General features: G+C 38.8%; 1 protein-coding gene and 1 pseudogene across 7 annotated transcripts in view; both read right to left on the bottom strand.

Moving 5' to 3' along the window:
• The window catches only part of TNRC6B (trinucleotide repeat containing 6B), a 137,934-nt gene that overhangs the window by 38,134 nt on the left and 84,197 nt on the right, over positions 1-15,603 (bottom strand). For 5 of the 7 annotated variants that reach the window (XM_023535926.1, XM_023535925.1, XM_011369079.2 and 2 more), the window contains exons 6-11: positions 14,885-15,043; positions 11,857-12,032; positions 9,261-9,335; positions 8,363-8,408; positions 6,913-7,061; positions 1,322-1,444 (exon numbers count right to left, since the gene is read on the bottom strand). In XM_023535926.1, coding sequence (XP_023391694.1) covers positions 1,322-1,444; positions 6,913-7,061; positions 8,363-8,408; positions 9,261-9,335; positions 11,857-12,032; positions 14,885-15,043 — 728 coding nt within the window. The remainder of the gene's footprint in view (positions 1-1,321; positions 1,445-6,912; positions 7,062-8,362; positions 8,409-9,260; positions 9,336-11,856; positions 12,033-14,884; positions 15,044-15,603) is intronic. The other 2 variants (XM_011369081.2, XM_023535927.1) reach the window with 1 other exon arrangement.
• LOC111745045 lies at positions 10,224-10,342 on the bottom strand (annotated as a pseudogene).

Here is a 15,603-nt window from a genome sequence, read left to right on the forward strand (position 1 = left end):
TAAGCATTTATTTCTACACAACGTTTTTCACACTATTTGCTGACTATTCTTCCATCACTGCCACCAACTCCAGGAGGCTGCGATGGGAGAGATGGCGTTTTCTTCATCTGTGCTTTGTCAACACACTACCTGACACACTGCAGATGGTCAATAACCATGGATGGCTATTGGCCTGATACTAAGGCATATTGGAAAGAGCTCCAACAGTTAAGACACTGCCATTTTAAGGGCTGGGAAGTCAGGAACAGGTCTGTCTGCAGGACATACCACTACCCGGGACCTGAAAGATGACTGGAACTCAGAGGGCGGGAAGGGAAAGAAGAGAGACCCTAAGGGGACGCCGAGATTCCCAGACAGGACCATGAAGATGGGGGTTAGGGGAGGTCCGCAAGACAGATATGGATTCAATGTCAAAAACAGGATGTGAAAGCTATAAATGACAGTTTCAAAGAAATATTTTAAGCTTCTCTCTTAAACATTTCAAAACCTAAACAACCAAACCTGACCCTTTCACAACCTACAACCCGCTGGTTGGATCCAATAAGTGCCCTCACCCCCTTTTACAGGATGAGACGGACTCAAAGCTCTTGCTCATACTTAGTTCACACGAGGAACATTCTAAGTATAGTAAGGTCACACACTGAATCCATACACAGGCTTATCAGCTTTTACTTTGCTTCTGAGACCCATTTTCTGACAAAAAGGTACAAGGGACAGCATGCAGTAGATTGGCACAATCTCTCAACTGTAGCCCCCAAAACTCACTGCACATTTCCTACTAAGAAATGGACTTAAAAAGTTCCCATGGTACTCCAGGACAGTGTCTTACAGCTGCTCTGTGAATAAATCTCTGCCACTTCATTAATTCTAAAACTGCCCCTGAGAGCTCCTGGTCAGTACTTTAGCAGATAGCCCTTCGAAATCTTTCAGAATAATCCAGAACCTGGCAATTCTCCTGTTCATCTGTGGATGAATCCTTGAGGACAAGCAACTTCTGAATGCTGACACAACAGAACTTACAAAGTAGTTTTAATTACATGTCATTAAAAATTCAATACAATATTAGAAAAAATATACAGGCGATCTAAAAGTAATGTAACCATAGTGTTTTCCATGCAAAAACTTCTACTTTGTATGCACGATACAATTAAAAGGTGAGAACTGCTATTTTTGTTTAAAAAAATCTTGATCCTTGACATCTGAGTTTTTCAAATTTAGAACTACTATTATTCCTTTTAAGCCCACAAAAGCAATCTGTTGACAACTGGTAACCCCCTGGATGGGGTTTACTTCTGAACTGTGGAAACACACAATTGCTTACCTGGGGGGAAATAAACTGGGGAGGCACTTGCGCCCGGAGACTAGGAGAATTTAGTGGCTGCACCGGTGTGTGCATACCTCTCGATTGTGCTGTGCTATTTCCAAACAAACCGTGATTGCCACCCTGCAAACATAACAGCAGCGTCAGGCTTTTTGTTAACGTGAGAAAATGCATGCAAGAAAAAAAACAGTTCAGGTTTTCTACCAGAAGAATCATATCCTGTGCTCCATGGAATCACATAATTTTATAACTGCAAAGCTCCTGACCTTGGAATGCTCAGGAAAATTATTCAGATCCAATCATGGGCGTATTATCATCACCCCTGCTGTCTGATTAACTCTATAGCCAAAAGGGTTAAATTTAGTCAAATGTTAAAAAAAAAAACCCTATTTTTTTTGTAATTGAAAGGTATATGACATTTCAACTACTTTCTTTTTTAAGATTGGGTTTACTAAATTTATTCTCAAGCTTTATAATCTAAGATCCATTTGAAAGGTACTTGAGTAAAAATGCACGCTTATGAACAATGTCAACTGTAAAACACCATATTACTTCTCCATGCTGGTTAGTTCAAGCAAAAAATCAGTGCCACCCAACTGTGAGCCTAGCTTCACGAGGGCCCTACTCCAGATCTGAACACCCTTCCCTGTCTTAGTCCCTTCTTTGCTAGATGAGGAAATCCGAAGCAATCACAGAACGAGATTAAAAAGGAAGAAAGGGAAAAAGTGAAAAATCATTACAAGGACACCAAAACAAACATTACTCACCTGTAGCTTCTTATTCAAATATATGATTATCGGTCTAGTTAAAATCAAGCTTAACTCTCTGATTTCTGGAGGACCAATTCACTGGAGCACTTCTACACTGTTCTAATCAGAGCTACAGAAACCCGGGCTATATGACTGCCCTTCGTTTCTGACTTGTTTCCAGCCGAGAAAAGTCCTTCAGCAAAGAAACCATGTTTGATCCCTGATACTGTGCTCGCCTGAGGCGGTTCTCTACAGCACCTTCACTTGCCTCTTCAAGGCCCAGCTCACCGGTCATCCTCATCAGGAAAGTCTTCCCCAAGCTCTTTTTCCTCATTTCACGTTCACTTAACTGAGTCTACCTCTGTGTTCCCCCAAATACTTTAAAACTCTTAAGACAGCACCCGCCATTGAATCGTATTGTTATTTTCCATTTTCATCTTTCCACCACCAGCTTAATATTTCCCTCTTTCTATTCCCAGAATTCAGTAAGGCCCTGGTCTGTAGGATGGGCACATCATTTGCAAACATCCATGACCCACCAATTTCATATACTTGAAAAGGCCCCGCTGAACATCATCAGTGAGGAGAGCGGCACCACTGCTTTTACCAAGCATGTATACTCTGAACTGAAGTCACTGCCATCGTCGTATCCCTGGCAGTGCAGGAATTAAGGTAAATTTAAAGAACTTTGTAACGGTACTATTAAGTTCTAGAACACTAAAGATATTTTGATGGCTTAATGATTTGAAATAGATTAAAGGACTGCTACGGGGAAATTAATAAACTTAAAAGCACTGAAAATGAAAATGATTACGAACACAAAGTAGGAATGGCAATCAAAATCTGTGTATATCTCATAAAAGAAAATCAAAGATCCACCATGGATTAAAGGATTGTTTAAACATGAAAAGACCTTTAATTCTAGAAACTCTAATATCTCTGCTTCCATTGTCTTACTAATCAAACTGTCACCCTAAGGTGAAATAGCTTGGCTCTAACTTTTCTGAGATCACAGCAGTTAGTAGCTGAGCTACTGATCATTCTCAGGAAAATAAGAAACATTTATTTTGCTAAGAATATTCTGCAAAGTCAGGATGGCCAAACAGTCTAATGTGCTGTGTGTAGCATACTCTGCTAAGATTGTTCTCACTTATATTTTACTATCAAAGTAATGACCTTGTTATTAGATGTTAATTATTCATTGACTGGCCTTTGAATGGTGGGGTTTCTGGTAACTAAAGTCCATGCCAGAATCCATTTTTCGACAAGTCCAAAACTGCTTTGTGGGTCATTTTAAATTTCAACCTTTTGGTAAGAAGTATTAAAATAAATTTGCTTTTTCAAGTTTTTTTGTAAAATCAAACCTTAGTTTCCTATTCCCAGTAGGCAGATTCTACCCCACTCTCACCAAAGGTTTAGGCTTTCATTATCAAGTGTCCCTAAAGACATTCCGAGCACTTTGATACATCTGATGTGGATAACAGTATAGATAGGCCGACAGTAGCCTATCAAAAAATACCTTCTCTACTTTTAAATCTGGAACCTTAGCATCATAAGCTAGTCAATTTCTTGGCTCAGAAATAGCCACTTCCCACAACAGTGTAGTTAGTGGCAATCATACAGGTCCTCTCTTTTAAAAAACTGTATTTAGAAACTAGGAAAATGGTCATTAAAAGGTTGTGCATGTGTTAACAATAGTTTATCTTGCTATTTCTAAGTTTTACTGTTGTATGTGAGGCTTTTATGACCTGAGTCCTAATAATCATTGGTGATATTTGCCTCAACTACAGTGTTTAACTTAGAAAGGTATATAAATTAAAAACAAAGTTACCAAGCTGATTGAAATACTCTGTGACGTGAAAATAAAAATCTTAAATTTTATCTTTTAATTATGAAATATATTAACTCTGCATGAAAATATGTGAAAAAACCATGACTGGATTTGGATAGATGTGTACCAACCTGGTTCACCATGGACTTTGTAGCAATCCAAAGATCAAAAAAACCAAGAGGAATGACCTTTCTTAGAGTCCAGTGCACAGCTGGTTTGGTTGGCCTATTTTACTAAAGTTCATATACTAATAACATGGGATAATCATGTGATTCTGGAAGCATGTTTACCATCACCATTAACCAAGAGTGTTCTGTCTATTTTACATTTTCTATACCTTGACCCAAAACAAAAGAGCCCCCTAGAACACTGATGTAACTGTATCTTCTGTTTATATAAGCAATACATATCCATGCCCTCTGTGGAAACATTAAGATAAACAGTAAAATATAAAGGAAGGAAAAAAAATTACCTATAACTCCTAACCAGACATAACTAATCCGAAAACACAGATATAATATAACCCATTTTTAAAATGTGCTAAGAAGAATATGACAGACCTATATGCACTTTGAGGACTATGGTGTAAGAGGTGTTTATATCATTCTTTAGTTTATAATGTGAAAGTCATCATGTGGAAGCAAAAGGAATACAACTAAAAATTAAATGTCCTTCCATGACATCTCAAGGTGAAAGTCACAGTGACAAGTGTGTGCTCATGGAAATGTGACTAGGAAAGTATCATCACTGGACTCACTGTCACAAAGGAATTGTCTCCAAATTACTGGTTTTCTCCATAAAACTACAACAGAGCTACTGTGGGGTAATAGATGGTGAGGCCTGCTGCGTCCCCTCAGTCCCGTAAAAGCAAGTGGGCGCCACTGTGCCAGGCCTGCCAGTCTGGTTTCTACTGCACAGCCTTTCCCCGGAGGTCTGACAATCAGACCCTAGGGAGCGGCTGCTCTGGCTGAATGAAACCCCCGCCACATGTGAGCAACATCCAGCCTTCTCAAAGCTTCATCATCTAATATTAAAGTTACCTTTCTTTGGGTAATTATTACTTTAAACTCAAAGACACTAGATTTTAAGATGCTATAACTCTCAAACACTTAATCTTACTAGTTTTGCTAATATTTTCCAATTAGCAGTTTTATTAAAATTAGAAGACTTCAAAATTATATGTACTTGTCATTCAATTTAGTGTTAAAATGGGGAATATGTTGTTAAATTAGATGATGTAAAGCAGTGGTCCCCAACCTTTCTGGCACCAGGGACCGGTGCTCCTATGAGAGAGAATCTAACACCTGATGATGTGAGGTGGAGCCGAGGTGGTGATGCTGGTGCTGGGGAGTGGCTGCAGATACAGATGAAGCTTTGCCAGGTCGCTTGCCTGCCACTCACCTCCTGCTGTTCCTAACAGGCCACAGACCAGTACCAGCCTGCAACCTAGGGTTTGGGGACCCCTGATGTAAGGTATCTATATAGTCTCTTTAACATTTTCCTAAGGCAGTTATTAGTTATCAGATGTAAACTCACGACCAAAAATGAGACAACAAAAGAAACAAATTTAAAATAAAATCCATGTTGAGAAACATGAAGAGAGATGGGTTCTATGGGCTGAAAGAGCTAAAGCCTATACTTAATATCATTCTGTGCATTCAGTAATCAACAAATTTCCCAAGACAGACAAATGATGCAATAAACTGCAGACCAGGGCCAAGGCGAGGCCACAGCCAAGCAGTTATAAATTTGAGAGGCCTCCTTACTTGTCTAGCAGCGAAGTTTTGGGGGTTGAGCCCTGTGCCGATTGCTCCAAGGCTGACGTTGGGTAGTGTGGAACCAGAGGGAGACAGCTTGTAGCTGGGAGAAGGGGAGAAGGGAGAGCAGGGAGCCTCATCCCCAAGGCACCCATCTTGATTGGAGAAAGGCAAAGTCAGCTGAAAAGTAGTAGTTAGCCAATCACAATGAGTGTTGGTTAGTGAAGCAACAGAATGCAAAAAGGGAAAAGAGAGAAAACACTAGGAATAAACAAAGTTAGAGTGTATTAGCAATAAACCAGGACAGAATTTGGATCTGATAATAATCATCATACTTCGCCCAACAGACACCATCTGTCATCCTCTTTGATATAGATTTTTCTTATCCTGTAAGTTAGTAACACATTCTGTCCATTGCACTAAGATAAAAATTGCCAGACACTTTATTTTCATGCATCTAATATTGATTACTCTATGCGGCTGCTGAAACAGAACCCAGAGTAACCTTCTTGTGAATATGTTGCTGTCTGGACCATCATCAATAATAACAAAAATGTGCCAGATCTAAAAACTGTGATTTTAACTGCTTTCTGAAGACTATGAACACTGCAAGTTGGTATTCTGAATCAAAAAATAATCTCCTCCATTAGAAACATTAAAAATAAAAAAAATGGGTATAAATGACTTGTTTGAATCAGATAGTTGAAAATTTGAAAAGTATACCATTATAACTAAATAGATCACTAGAGAAATGGAGAAAGATCAACAAAGAGCTCTCTTAGAAACAGCAAAGCAGAAAGTTTTGGGTCACCTCAACAAAGCTGGAAGGCAAGGCCTTAAGAGACACAGAGTATTTGCACAAGATCCTGAAATTTAATTTGTAACTGCACAAAAAGTAGCAGAAAAAAAATTAAGAATTAATTTGTCTCTAAAATTTCTTCTACATGTTTTGAGTGTACATTTCCCCCACTACAGAGTCAGACCATTTTCCTCCTCCAAACTTCATTAATTTTCCAAAACTTAGACATTCTTCACACTACTCACATCCTAAAGACAGATGGTTCTAGCTCCTGCCTAATCACCTGTTGACATCAACTGTTGTCATGTCACCATTTAAATCAGGTGATGTTTGTGTTTTGCTCATTAATTTAGTTTCGTAATTCTATGTTTCCTCCTGGAATCAATTATCAAAAGACAAACAGAAACCAAAGTGGTTCTCATGAATTATTATCTTAAACAAAAGATTCAACTCACCTTCTCAAAATAAGGCCCACTATCTGTGGTTCCCATGTCTTTGGAATTAGGTGGACGGAACCCAGATCGATCCTTCCTCATGATATCATTAAAATCCCCGAGATTCATTGCTCGCTTGTCCACATCAAATTTTTTATCTGTAAGGCTCCCTGAAAGGTACCACAGAAAGAGTAAAAATTTCAAGAATCAATGTCTCTCTTATGGCCAAGAGTGACCTGCCCCACGCTCCTCCTTGGGGTGCTGGGTACAAGACCAGAAGAGCTCTCAATGGTTCAGGTGGCGGGTGACCTCCCTGGAACGCATGTGGGTCCTTAAAACAAAACAAAACAAAACAAAACAAAACAAAACAAAACAAAACAAAACAAAACAAAACCCCCAAACCAACATGTATCAGTTGTAGGTTTTCTTCTGTGGGAAACTGAAAGACAGCCTTAGGGCTGACCTGGTAAAAATCTGACTAAAAAAAATCGAGACTCGTTATTGATACGTTTGATGAATGCCCACAAATGCAAATGTCCTCGGTGAGAGATTCTGTCTCTTGCTGCAATTTCAGCATCTGTTAGAAATAAATGGTTGGGGCTGTGAAACAGTTATTAGGAATGAAAAGCTCAAAGAGGCATAATTGTTGCCCTAAAATTTCAGAACTTGAACACCGGAGATGGTGTGCCACGGGATTTCCCAGGTGCAACGGTTATTTCCGCTTTTCTCTCCCAGCTCTGTAAATTTGCTAATGTATATTCACATGAGCAGTGCCCAGGAAGCTTATTTTTTAGTTATTCTCAGATTTAAAAATGTCATAGATCAAACACTACTTCCTTGTTACCCAGCATTGTTTTATTTTCTTCTTGGTTTAAGTTCCTCATGGTGAGCAATGGCCTCCTTTTGAAGATCCTACAGACGAAGGGCTGACCCTGCGTCTGCTCCACTTGCAGTGGGAGAGTCTGTCAATAATGAAACATCCCAGGGCAGACAGGACCAGCAACCTGAGAGCTGAGTCTGGCAGGGCCACACACATATTTTGTTTGGCCACACATAGCATTTTTAACAACCTGAATTAGCTTCTAATATTTAAAAATTGGGATATCAATATACATCTGAATTTCTTCTGGCCTCTCTTCAAAAATTGGAAGATCTGGCAAAGCTGAGCCTACACTCCTCCACGGGAACAACTGCTAAGAGCTGAGCCAGGCTGATTCCTTTAGGTGGCACATATGCTCTCCGCAGCCAACCAGTGGCCTCCAAGTCCCAATTCCTTATACCTGGCACACATCACTCATTTACATTACTTTCTTGGCTCTTGCAGTCATTTGAGTTCTGGCTCGGTACCTTCCACAGTGTTGAATACCTGTCTACTGAACTGCACCCATCCCAACTCAAACTGAGAAGGGGACCCCAACAGGATGCCGTGACCAACAATATATTTCGTTCGTATTAGTGGAGTGATACACACCTACAGACAAATCCATTTTGCTGCTTGGATTATCTTCGGTTTGACTCTGAAAAGTAAAGAACAGGGAAGGAAAATTAAAGGTTTGAATTAAATGTGTGAATCAGAGAATGGCTTTATTCATGTAAGAGTTACATTTTACCACAGACACTATACAAGATCCCTTGAAAAGAAATTTACACTGGAATGAAGATGGTAACATTTTTAATACAACTCATTTGATTGCTGCTGGTGCCTATATTCCTAAATTTAACTTTCATATAGAATTAGCTTCAGTAAATTTACGGGTAGAGCAATAGCTAAACAGCTGCTTGTAGAAATAAACCCCTGTCCTCAAGTTCCAGTCAGCTTGGGATCAAATTTCATGAGTGGCAGCCAAATGATGACAACTTCTTCTCGTGACGTGTCAAGTCATCAAATTCTGAAATGTGCAGCCAAGTTAAAGCCATTTGTCTTTTGGCAACCAGGGACAGGCTGTCCCCATACGGTTCCAAGAGCTAAAAAAAATTAGAAATTCTACAAGAATTCCCTATATAATTAATCACGAATAGTTTCTCTAGTTATTTTGCTGTTTTGTCTTTTTTAAAAAATGATATTAAAATTGGAACAGGAGTCAGAGAAAATTATATAAATTTTAAGAGCCTGTCTCTTTCTTTCCTAACTTCCCGAAGAAAAGGCTACAAGGACTACAAATTAAAAAAAAAAAAAATAACCTTTAAATATTGGAGTACTTTGTTATGAACAGAACACAGAGAAAAAAAATATTGTTTAATCCAAATCAGAAATATTGCTTAACCAGCTTCTAAATCTGTAATTTTGTACTATATGTGGCAGTGGTCTTAAAATTTGTAGAAAACATAAAAGCTGGGATACATTACACATATGAAAAAGTAAAACTTACCAGCAATCCCATATTTGAAAACTGTTTGGCAAGAGGATTCATCCATGAATCATTGTTTCCTCCTTTTAGTGAGCACTACAGAAATGAAACGCATAACCTCAGAACCAAATCATTTTATTTTGTCTTCATATCTGAGTTACATAAGTACTGACTGAAAATGTAGAGCCAAGACTTTATCTTTTTGAAACCTAATTATCTCTCTTTAATTAGGATTATTTTGATATTTTATCTGTTAGTCTAAAGGAGTAATAAGCCCTAGCTATAGCTATGTTTTCATTCTTATTTTGTCACACTAAATTAGAAATTAACTGGAAAAACATACAGTCAGCTGGTGTTTTTACCTTATAAATAGGTCAATATCAGATCTTGGATCTTCTAAATTATAATGTTTGCATGACAGTACTTTCTCTTTTAGTATCTACTTGTAACCCAAGCTGGTTGGTATCAGGAGGGGAAAAAAAAAAAGAGTTTGATGCTAGTGCATGTTATCTGGAAAGAAGCCTATTCGAACTGGTTATTACTCTCCATGTGGATAGGATGAGGAACTCATCCACGTAGCACTCATCCGTCCGCTTCACAGTATAGAGGACATGGGTCCCCAGTGGGAAAGAAGCCTAGCAGAAGACACCATCACTGACCTTACTGCAAATTAAGGCAGATGTGGGTTTCTGTTTGTTTCTTAATGGGATGAACTAGTTTCTCCCCTGAACCAGATACCGATTATCAGCTCCACACTTACTTCTACAAAGAAAGCAGGTAGAACCATGATGGGGACCTGGTCAGGGCAGGGGGTGATGGGGCTTCGTGCACTGTGCATTCTGTGGTTAAAAAATCCTGTTTGTGTTCTGATGATATCTGTCATATCAATTTTATTATTATTATTTTTATTTTAGGCGAGGCGACCCTTGGTTGACCGCACAGATTGCAAGGACCTTGTCGGCTTACAATCCCTTATTTTTTTTTTATTTTTTACACCTGGTCTTCCTAGGTGGTCTCCCATCCAAGTACTAACCAGGCCCGACCCTGCTTAGCTTCCGAGATCAGACGGGATCGGGCTTGTTCAGGGTGGCATGGCCGTAGACTCAATTTTATTATCCTCGAAAGTAATAGGGACACTGAAGTTCAGTTATATGTTTCAAGGTCAAAAAAAGCCTCAGTGGAAGGAGGACAGAATTGATAGGCACTGTTTAATGGGTACAGAGTTTCAGTTTTGCAAGATAGAGTTTTGTGGACAGATGGTGATGGCAGCACAACAATGTAATGTACTTAATGTCACTGAATGTACACTTAAAAGTGGTTAAGACAGTAAATTTTATGTTAACTGTTTCTGATCGCAAAAAAAAAAAATCCTCAATATGAAAGGTCACAATCATCAGTCACGGAGCATTAACATGCAACTCCCAATTACGTAAGTAAATCTTGGCGGCTACCTGAATGGGCTAGTGCCTTTCACTCGGTCACTTCCTTTTCAATCAGCTGTCTTCTGAACTGTCTTTTAATTTGGTCTTATTGTTAATTTGTAAACAATGACAGCAAAAAAAAAAGCCACGGCATATTAGACAATATGAGCACATAAAAAATGATGAATAACTCCTTTTGTGACCGGAATTAAGAATATGAAAGTCCTTAGGGAAAACTGTAAATGATTGCGTAAACAAAATGTCTAATAGAAACAACCTGTATTCTTATGCTATAAAAGAGAGTTACTATATCCTGAACAAAATTAATATCCTATAGGCAGAGGGGATGAAGGCGCAGCCCTTAGCCAACTGAAGAGACCTTCTAAGATGACATCTGGAGACCTGGGAGAATATGAGCTGTGAAGCATTTCACAGGGCAACAAGGCTCCCATGCTGAAATTAAGAATATGGCAGCCCATTTCTTATTTCCATCCATTTGTGGAATAAAAGACTGGGATGAAAAAAGAGTGCTTCTGCTGAGAGAGTGGTTCAGGTTCAAAGACTGCTGTTCTAGACAGAACACCAAAGTCCCCATCAAACTATGCAAATCCAACGAGAAACCGAGCTGTTCTGCGATATGGGAAGTGAAACATTTAAAGCTCAGTCTGGTATGGGATGTACATAAGTCACCTTGTTGCTGCAGCAGAGTTACACATTGGCACTTCCTTTTGTTAGGAGAAGGGTTCTGGGCATTGGAATTTCCCGAATCAGACAGAAACCAGCCATGCGGATCACCACGGGAAAAGCCATCTTACTTGGGTTTCTCTTCTACATATTCATGGGGATTTACTCTAAGGACTTCCTTGGCTTTAGAACGCAAAAGCATAAAACATTTATAAAGTATGCTTTGAAAGCTTCCAAAGAATAATTATAATATGGAAACTAAAAGTAAAATAATCTATCTTTGAAAATTCCATTTTATCCACAGCAACAGTTCTGTAGTTTGTGGTTTCAAAGTCATGGGGAAGGAAAATGAGAAGTAAAGAGGAAGCAGTTATTTGTTCCCAAGAAAATATTTTTCTCTCTTACTTAGGACCTCAGGGACTCCAGCTGCTCTACTCCTTCCATTATAAAAATTCTCAGTTCTGTCTTCTAAGAATGAAAAAGCAAGCTCAAACATTTCTAAAGCGGAATACCTTCATTTGTTTCTTTCCTCCTTGTCCCCAGCTTGCTGAGTTGTGGGAGGAAGCACTTCCCTGAGAGCCGGCGGTGTTCCAGACTCCTCCATCATCCTCCTCTTCCCAGCTGGGATGGCGAGTTCCTGTCACTGGCCCGTCACTCTCCCCCCAGCCATCTTGCATAGATTTGGAATCTTTTTAAGAAAAGAATGAATCAACTGTATGCAATAGTTTTATATAACAATAACCACAATAATCATTCTTCGTAAATACCACATTTTAGTATACTGTAATTTTATCTAATCCATCTAATATGGCAAGGCGAGTATTATTCATACTTTAGAAAGCAGGAAATAGAAACCCATTAAAGGTTCAATGAATACAGAGTAAGTTAACAAACCACAAAATCAAGACCTCCTGACTTCTGGCTCAATAATTTTTCTCTTATACAAAGTTGATGGAAATTCCACAATTGAACCCATATCACGACTTGTAAGAAATTTTACATCTCGATTAAGAGAAACCTGTTTCTCTTAATGAGTATGTTTTACTGTAGTCCTTAGTTTACCTTCCTAAACTACGTTGTGTACTTTATTATATAATGGACAGTTCAAAAATCAGGTTTGATAAAGAATACCTATCTACCTCATTTGGGGTGAAGTTGAGAAAACATGAAAAAAGGAAGAAAAAAGAAAATTTTATTAGATTTTGAACATCAATATTATGGTGAAAGAAAAAAATTCACAGACAGCCATAAAAATTTGAATCTTATTAGATTTATATGTTTGACATGTGTGCCATACTAGAAAGATCCTAGGCAAAAGCAATGTAAAAGCAATAGTTTTTAAAAGACAGGAGGGGGAAACTGAAGGATAGAGCATGGGAAAAGGAGGAAGGAAAACAGAGAAATCAGAGGTGAGGGCTCTAATGTTTGAGGAAGTAGGATGTCAGTACCCATCGTCTATTTCACCAATATCCCTTTCTAAACAGAGATCTTTAATTTGGAGATTGGGATAAATCCTTAATTTCATTCTAAAAATACTGTATGGAATTGAAAGATATGTGTTGTGGTAATAACACTATAAAATGATGGAAGAACATAAGAACATCGTCTTGCTTAGAAATCTCCAACCTTTGCATCACCAATGACGGAACATTATGGAAGGAGTAGTTATTTGATTTAGACGGCTTCATCTGAAGAGTCTAGAGCCAAAAAAGTGCTTCTTCCCTGAATGACTGACTGCTGCCATCCCCTAAGAGCAGGCCAGTGACAGCCAAGAAGGCAAGCAACAAGTATACAGGGCACGAGTCGGTTGGTTTCTTCTAACTGTGGCATCATCCCTTCGCATGGCCCAAATGAACCTGATGGGCCCTCCAAAGGGTTCATTTCAGCCTTACAGGAAGGGCTTTCACCTGGGCAGCAAGAGGCGGGGCTTGGGGGCTATTCTCCCTGCTGTTCGAAATGTCATTGATAACAACCAGAATTGTTTCTTCTGCATTTGAGATTATTCACTGTTACATAAGCATGGGCTTTATACCATTCTCTGACAAGCAACAGGAATGAAAAACCCAGCATAAATAATAACATAGTGACCCGTTTATAAAAACAAAGACATCCACGTAATCCTTCTTTTGGAGAAAAGAGCTAAATTTCTAACAAACATCTTCTGATAGAAAAGATAAAAACAGAACTCTAATTTTTAGTCATGGAGCCCATACCAGAGTTAAGATATTGCAGTCTAGAGAAGACCACAGGTTAACTACCAGCATCAACTGGTAGGCAGCGATGACCTAGCCCCACATTCAAATTACCCAGAGGAAGGGTAACTATAGCTGTTGCTGTAACTATAGAGGATCCTGCAGAGTAGAAAATATTTTTTAAAATCTGAAGAAAAGTGAGGGTTTTGTGGTGGAAGAAAGGTGATTTTGAGCTTGGGGAAGACACGTAAAAACCAGGAAAGTGCTGCTGAAGCTCCTCCTTGCTCCAGGGTCTGGTTCATGTCTTCCAAACAGGATTTTGGATCTATTTTAAGTCTACAGGATGGTATTTCCCATGACAATTCAACCAATTTTACAATGACAATCAAAGTCTTTATAAAGCTATTTCTATGAAGTAGAGGAGAGTCGTAATTTTTAAAATGCAGTCACATTATTATGACTGAATTTCTAGAGTGAATTTCTAGAATGTAGCGAGGATCATATTCTTTCATGTGGCACTATAAGGGCCCTAAATATCATACAATGAACTTGCCAATGGAATTTTTTATTCTTGTTCAAATTTTGAGCATTCAGTATGATCATTTTTTAAAAATCAAAAGACAGTTCCTTAAGTCTGCAATGTGGTAGAAAAGAGATGTTGAAATGCTTTTTAGGAAAACTACCAACAAGTGAAAATGGGCACTAGTAACTGTATTTTTCAATTGAGGAACATCCACTGAGACATTCCAAAGCATGAGTTTATAAAGTTTTGCAAATTACTGTGACTACACATTGCCAGCTGGATCAAGTATAGCTTATATTTTCAACGATTAAAAACAAGTATGATGTGCTTTGTTTAAAAACTCAAATGAAGAAATCTTTGTCAGATTCAAGAAACCTTAAATGTTCCTTTGTGGGTGGATGGACGAGAAGAGAGACAAAGGGAAAAGGAAGGAACCGAAGGATGAAGTCACACTGGGCAGCAGAGACCATGTTCCATATTGAAAGCCAGGAAACTCTTAAATTATACTAACAAAAGAGTAGAAATGCAAAATAGATTTGGTGAATAATATTTCAGTTACCGGCACCACATCAAAATTTCGATTCTGGCCAGATACTAAACCTAACTTAAAATAAAATCAACGAAATTAACTTAGGACTTTTAGTTCACTGTAAACATTTTAACATACACCACTCCAAGTCACCACTATTTGCTACTAACCATTTATTAAAGGTGCAAGGTCCTGAATCTCATCGAAACAATGGTTTAAAGACTACACAGTCCTACCCCAAACGTCTGACTACCAAATGAACGGAGAATCCCTCGAAAATAACGCTGTACGCTTACTGGGTTTCATGGCATTTGCAGCGCTGGAAGGTGCGCTCCCCCAGCCTGTGGTCGAGGCTCCTGTGTCATCCATTTCACTCCACCCAGGACTGCTTTCGTTTGGCTCACCCCAAGCTGAAGTGCCATTATCTGGAGCAGGTGGTGTGCTTTTGCTCCAGACTGTAAAGAAAGGAAATGTGTCTCTAAGAACGACTTGTTAAATGAAATGCCATACTATCCAGTGGAGTGAAGTGAAGGTGGGAGGAACAGGCGGCCCGGTATTCTGTTAGAGAAATATAAGTGGGTTCCACCTTCATGGAGGGCACTGGGCATTATCATTTTTGGCCCAGTAATTCCACCGCCAGGAGATTATACCACAGGTAAACTTATAAAAGTAGACGAAATTACATGTACGGCAATGCCCACTGAATCGCTGTCAGAAACCATTTGGAAGCAACTAAGTATCTATCAAAAAGAGACTGGTTAGAACAGCGGTGGGTCACCCACAAAAAGAATACCATACACAAAGCAATTAAAAGACAAAAAGGTATGTGGTAATATGGAAAGTTTTTAAGTATAAGGGAAAAAAGCAAGGTGAAGAACAGTGTATGCACTACGATCCCTTCTGTGTAAAAATTTTAAAGGGTAGATACATTTTTCTATAACAGAATTTTTGAATTTTGAAAATCTTAAGAGATTACCTGTGGGGAAAGAGACCCTAGAGGGTAAGATTATTTTAT

The sequence above is a fragment of the Pteropus vampyrus genome, unplaced genomic scaffold, assembly GCF_000151845.1.
Source record: "Pteropus vampyrus isolate Shadow unplaced genomic scaffold, Pvam_2.0 Scaffold145, whole genome shotgun sequence".
NCBI lineage: Eukaryota > Metazoa > Chordata > Mammalia > Chiroptera > Pteropodidae > Pteropus > Pteropus vampyrus.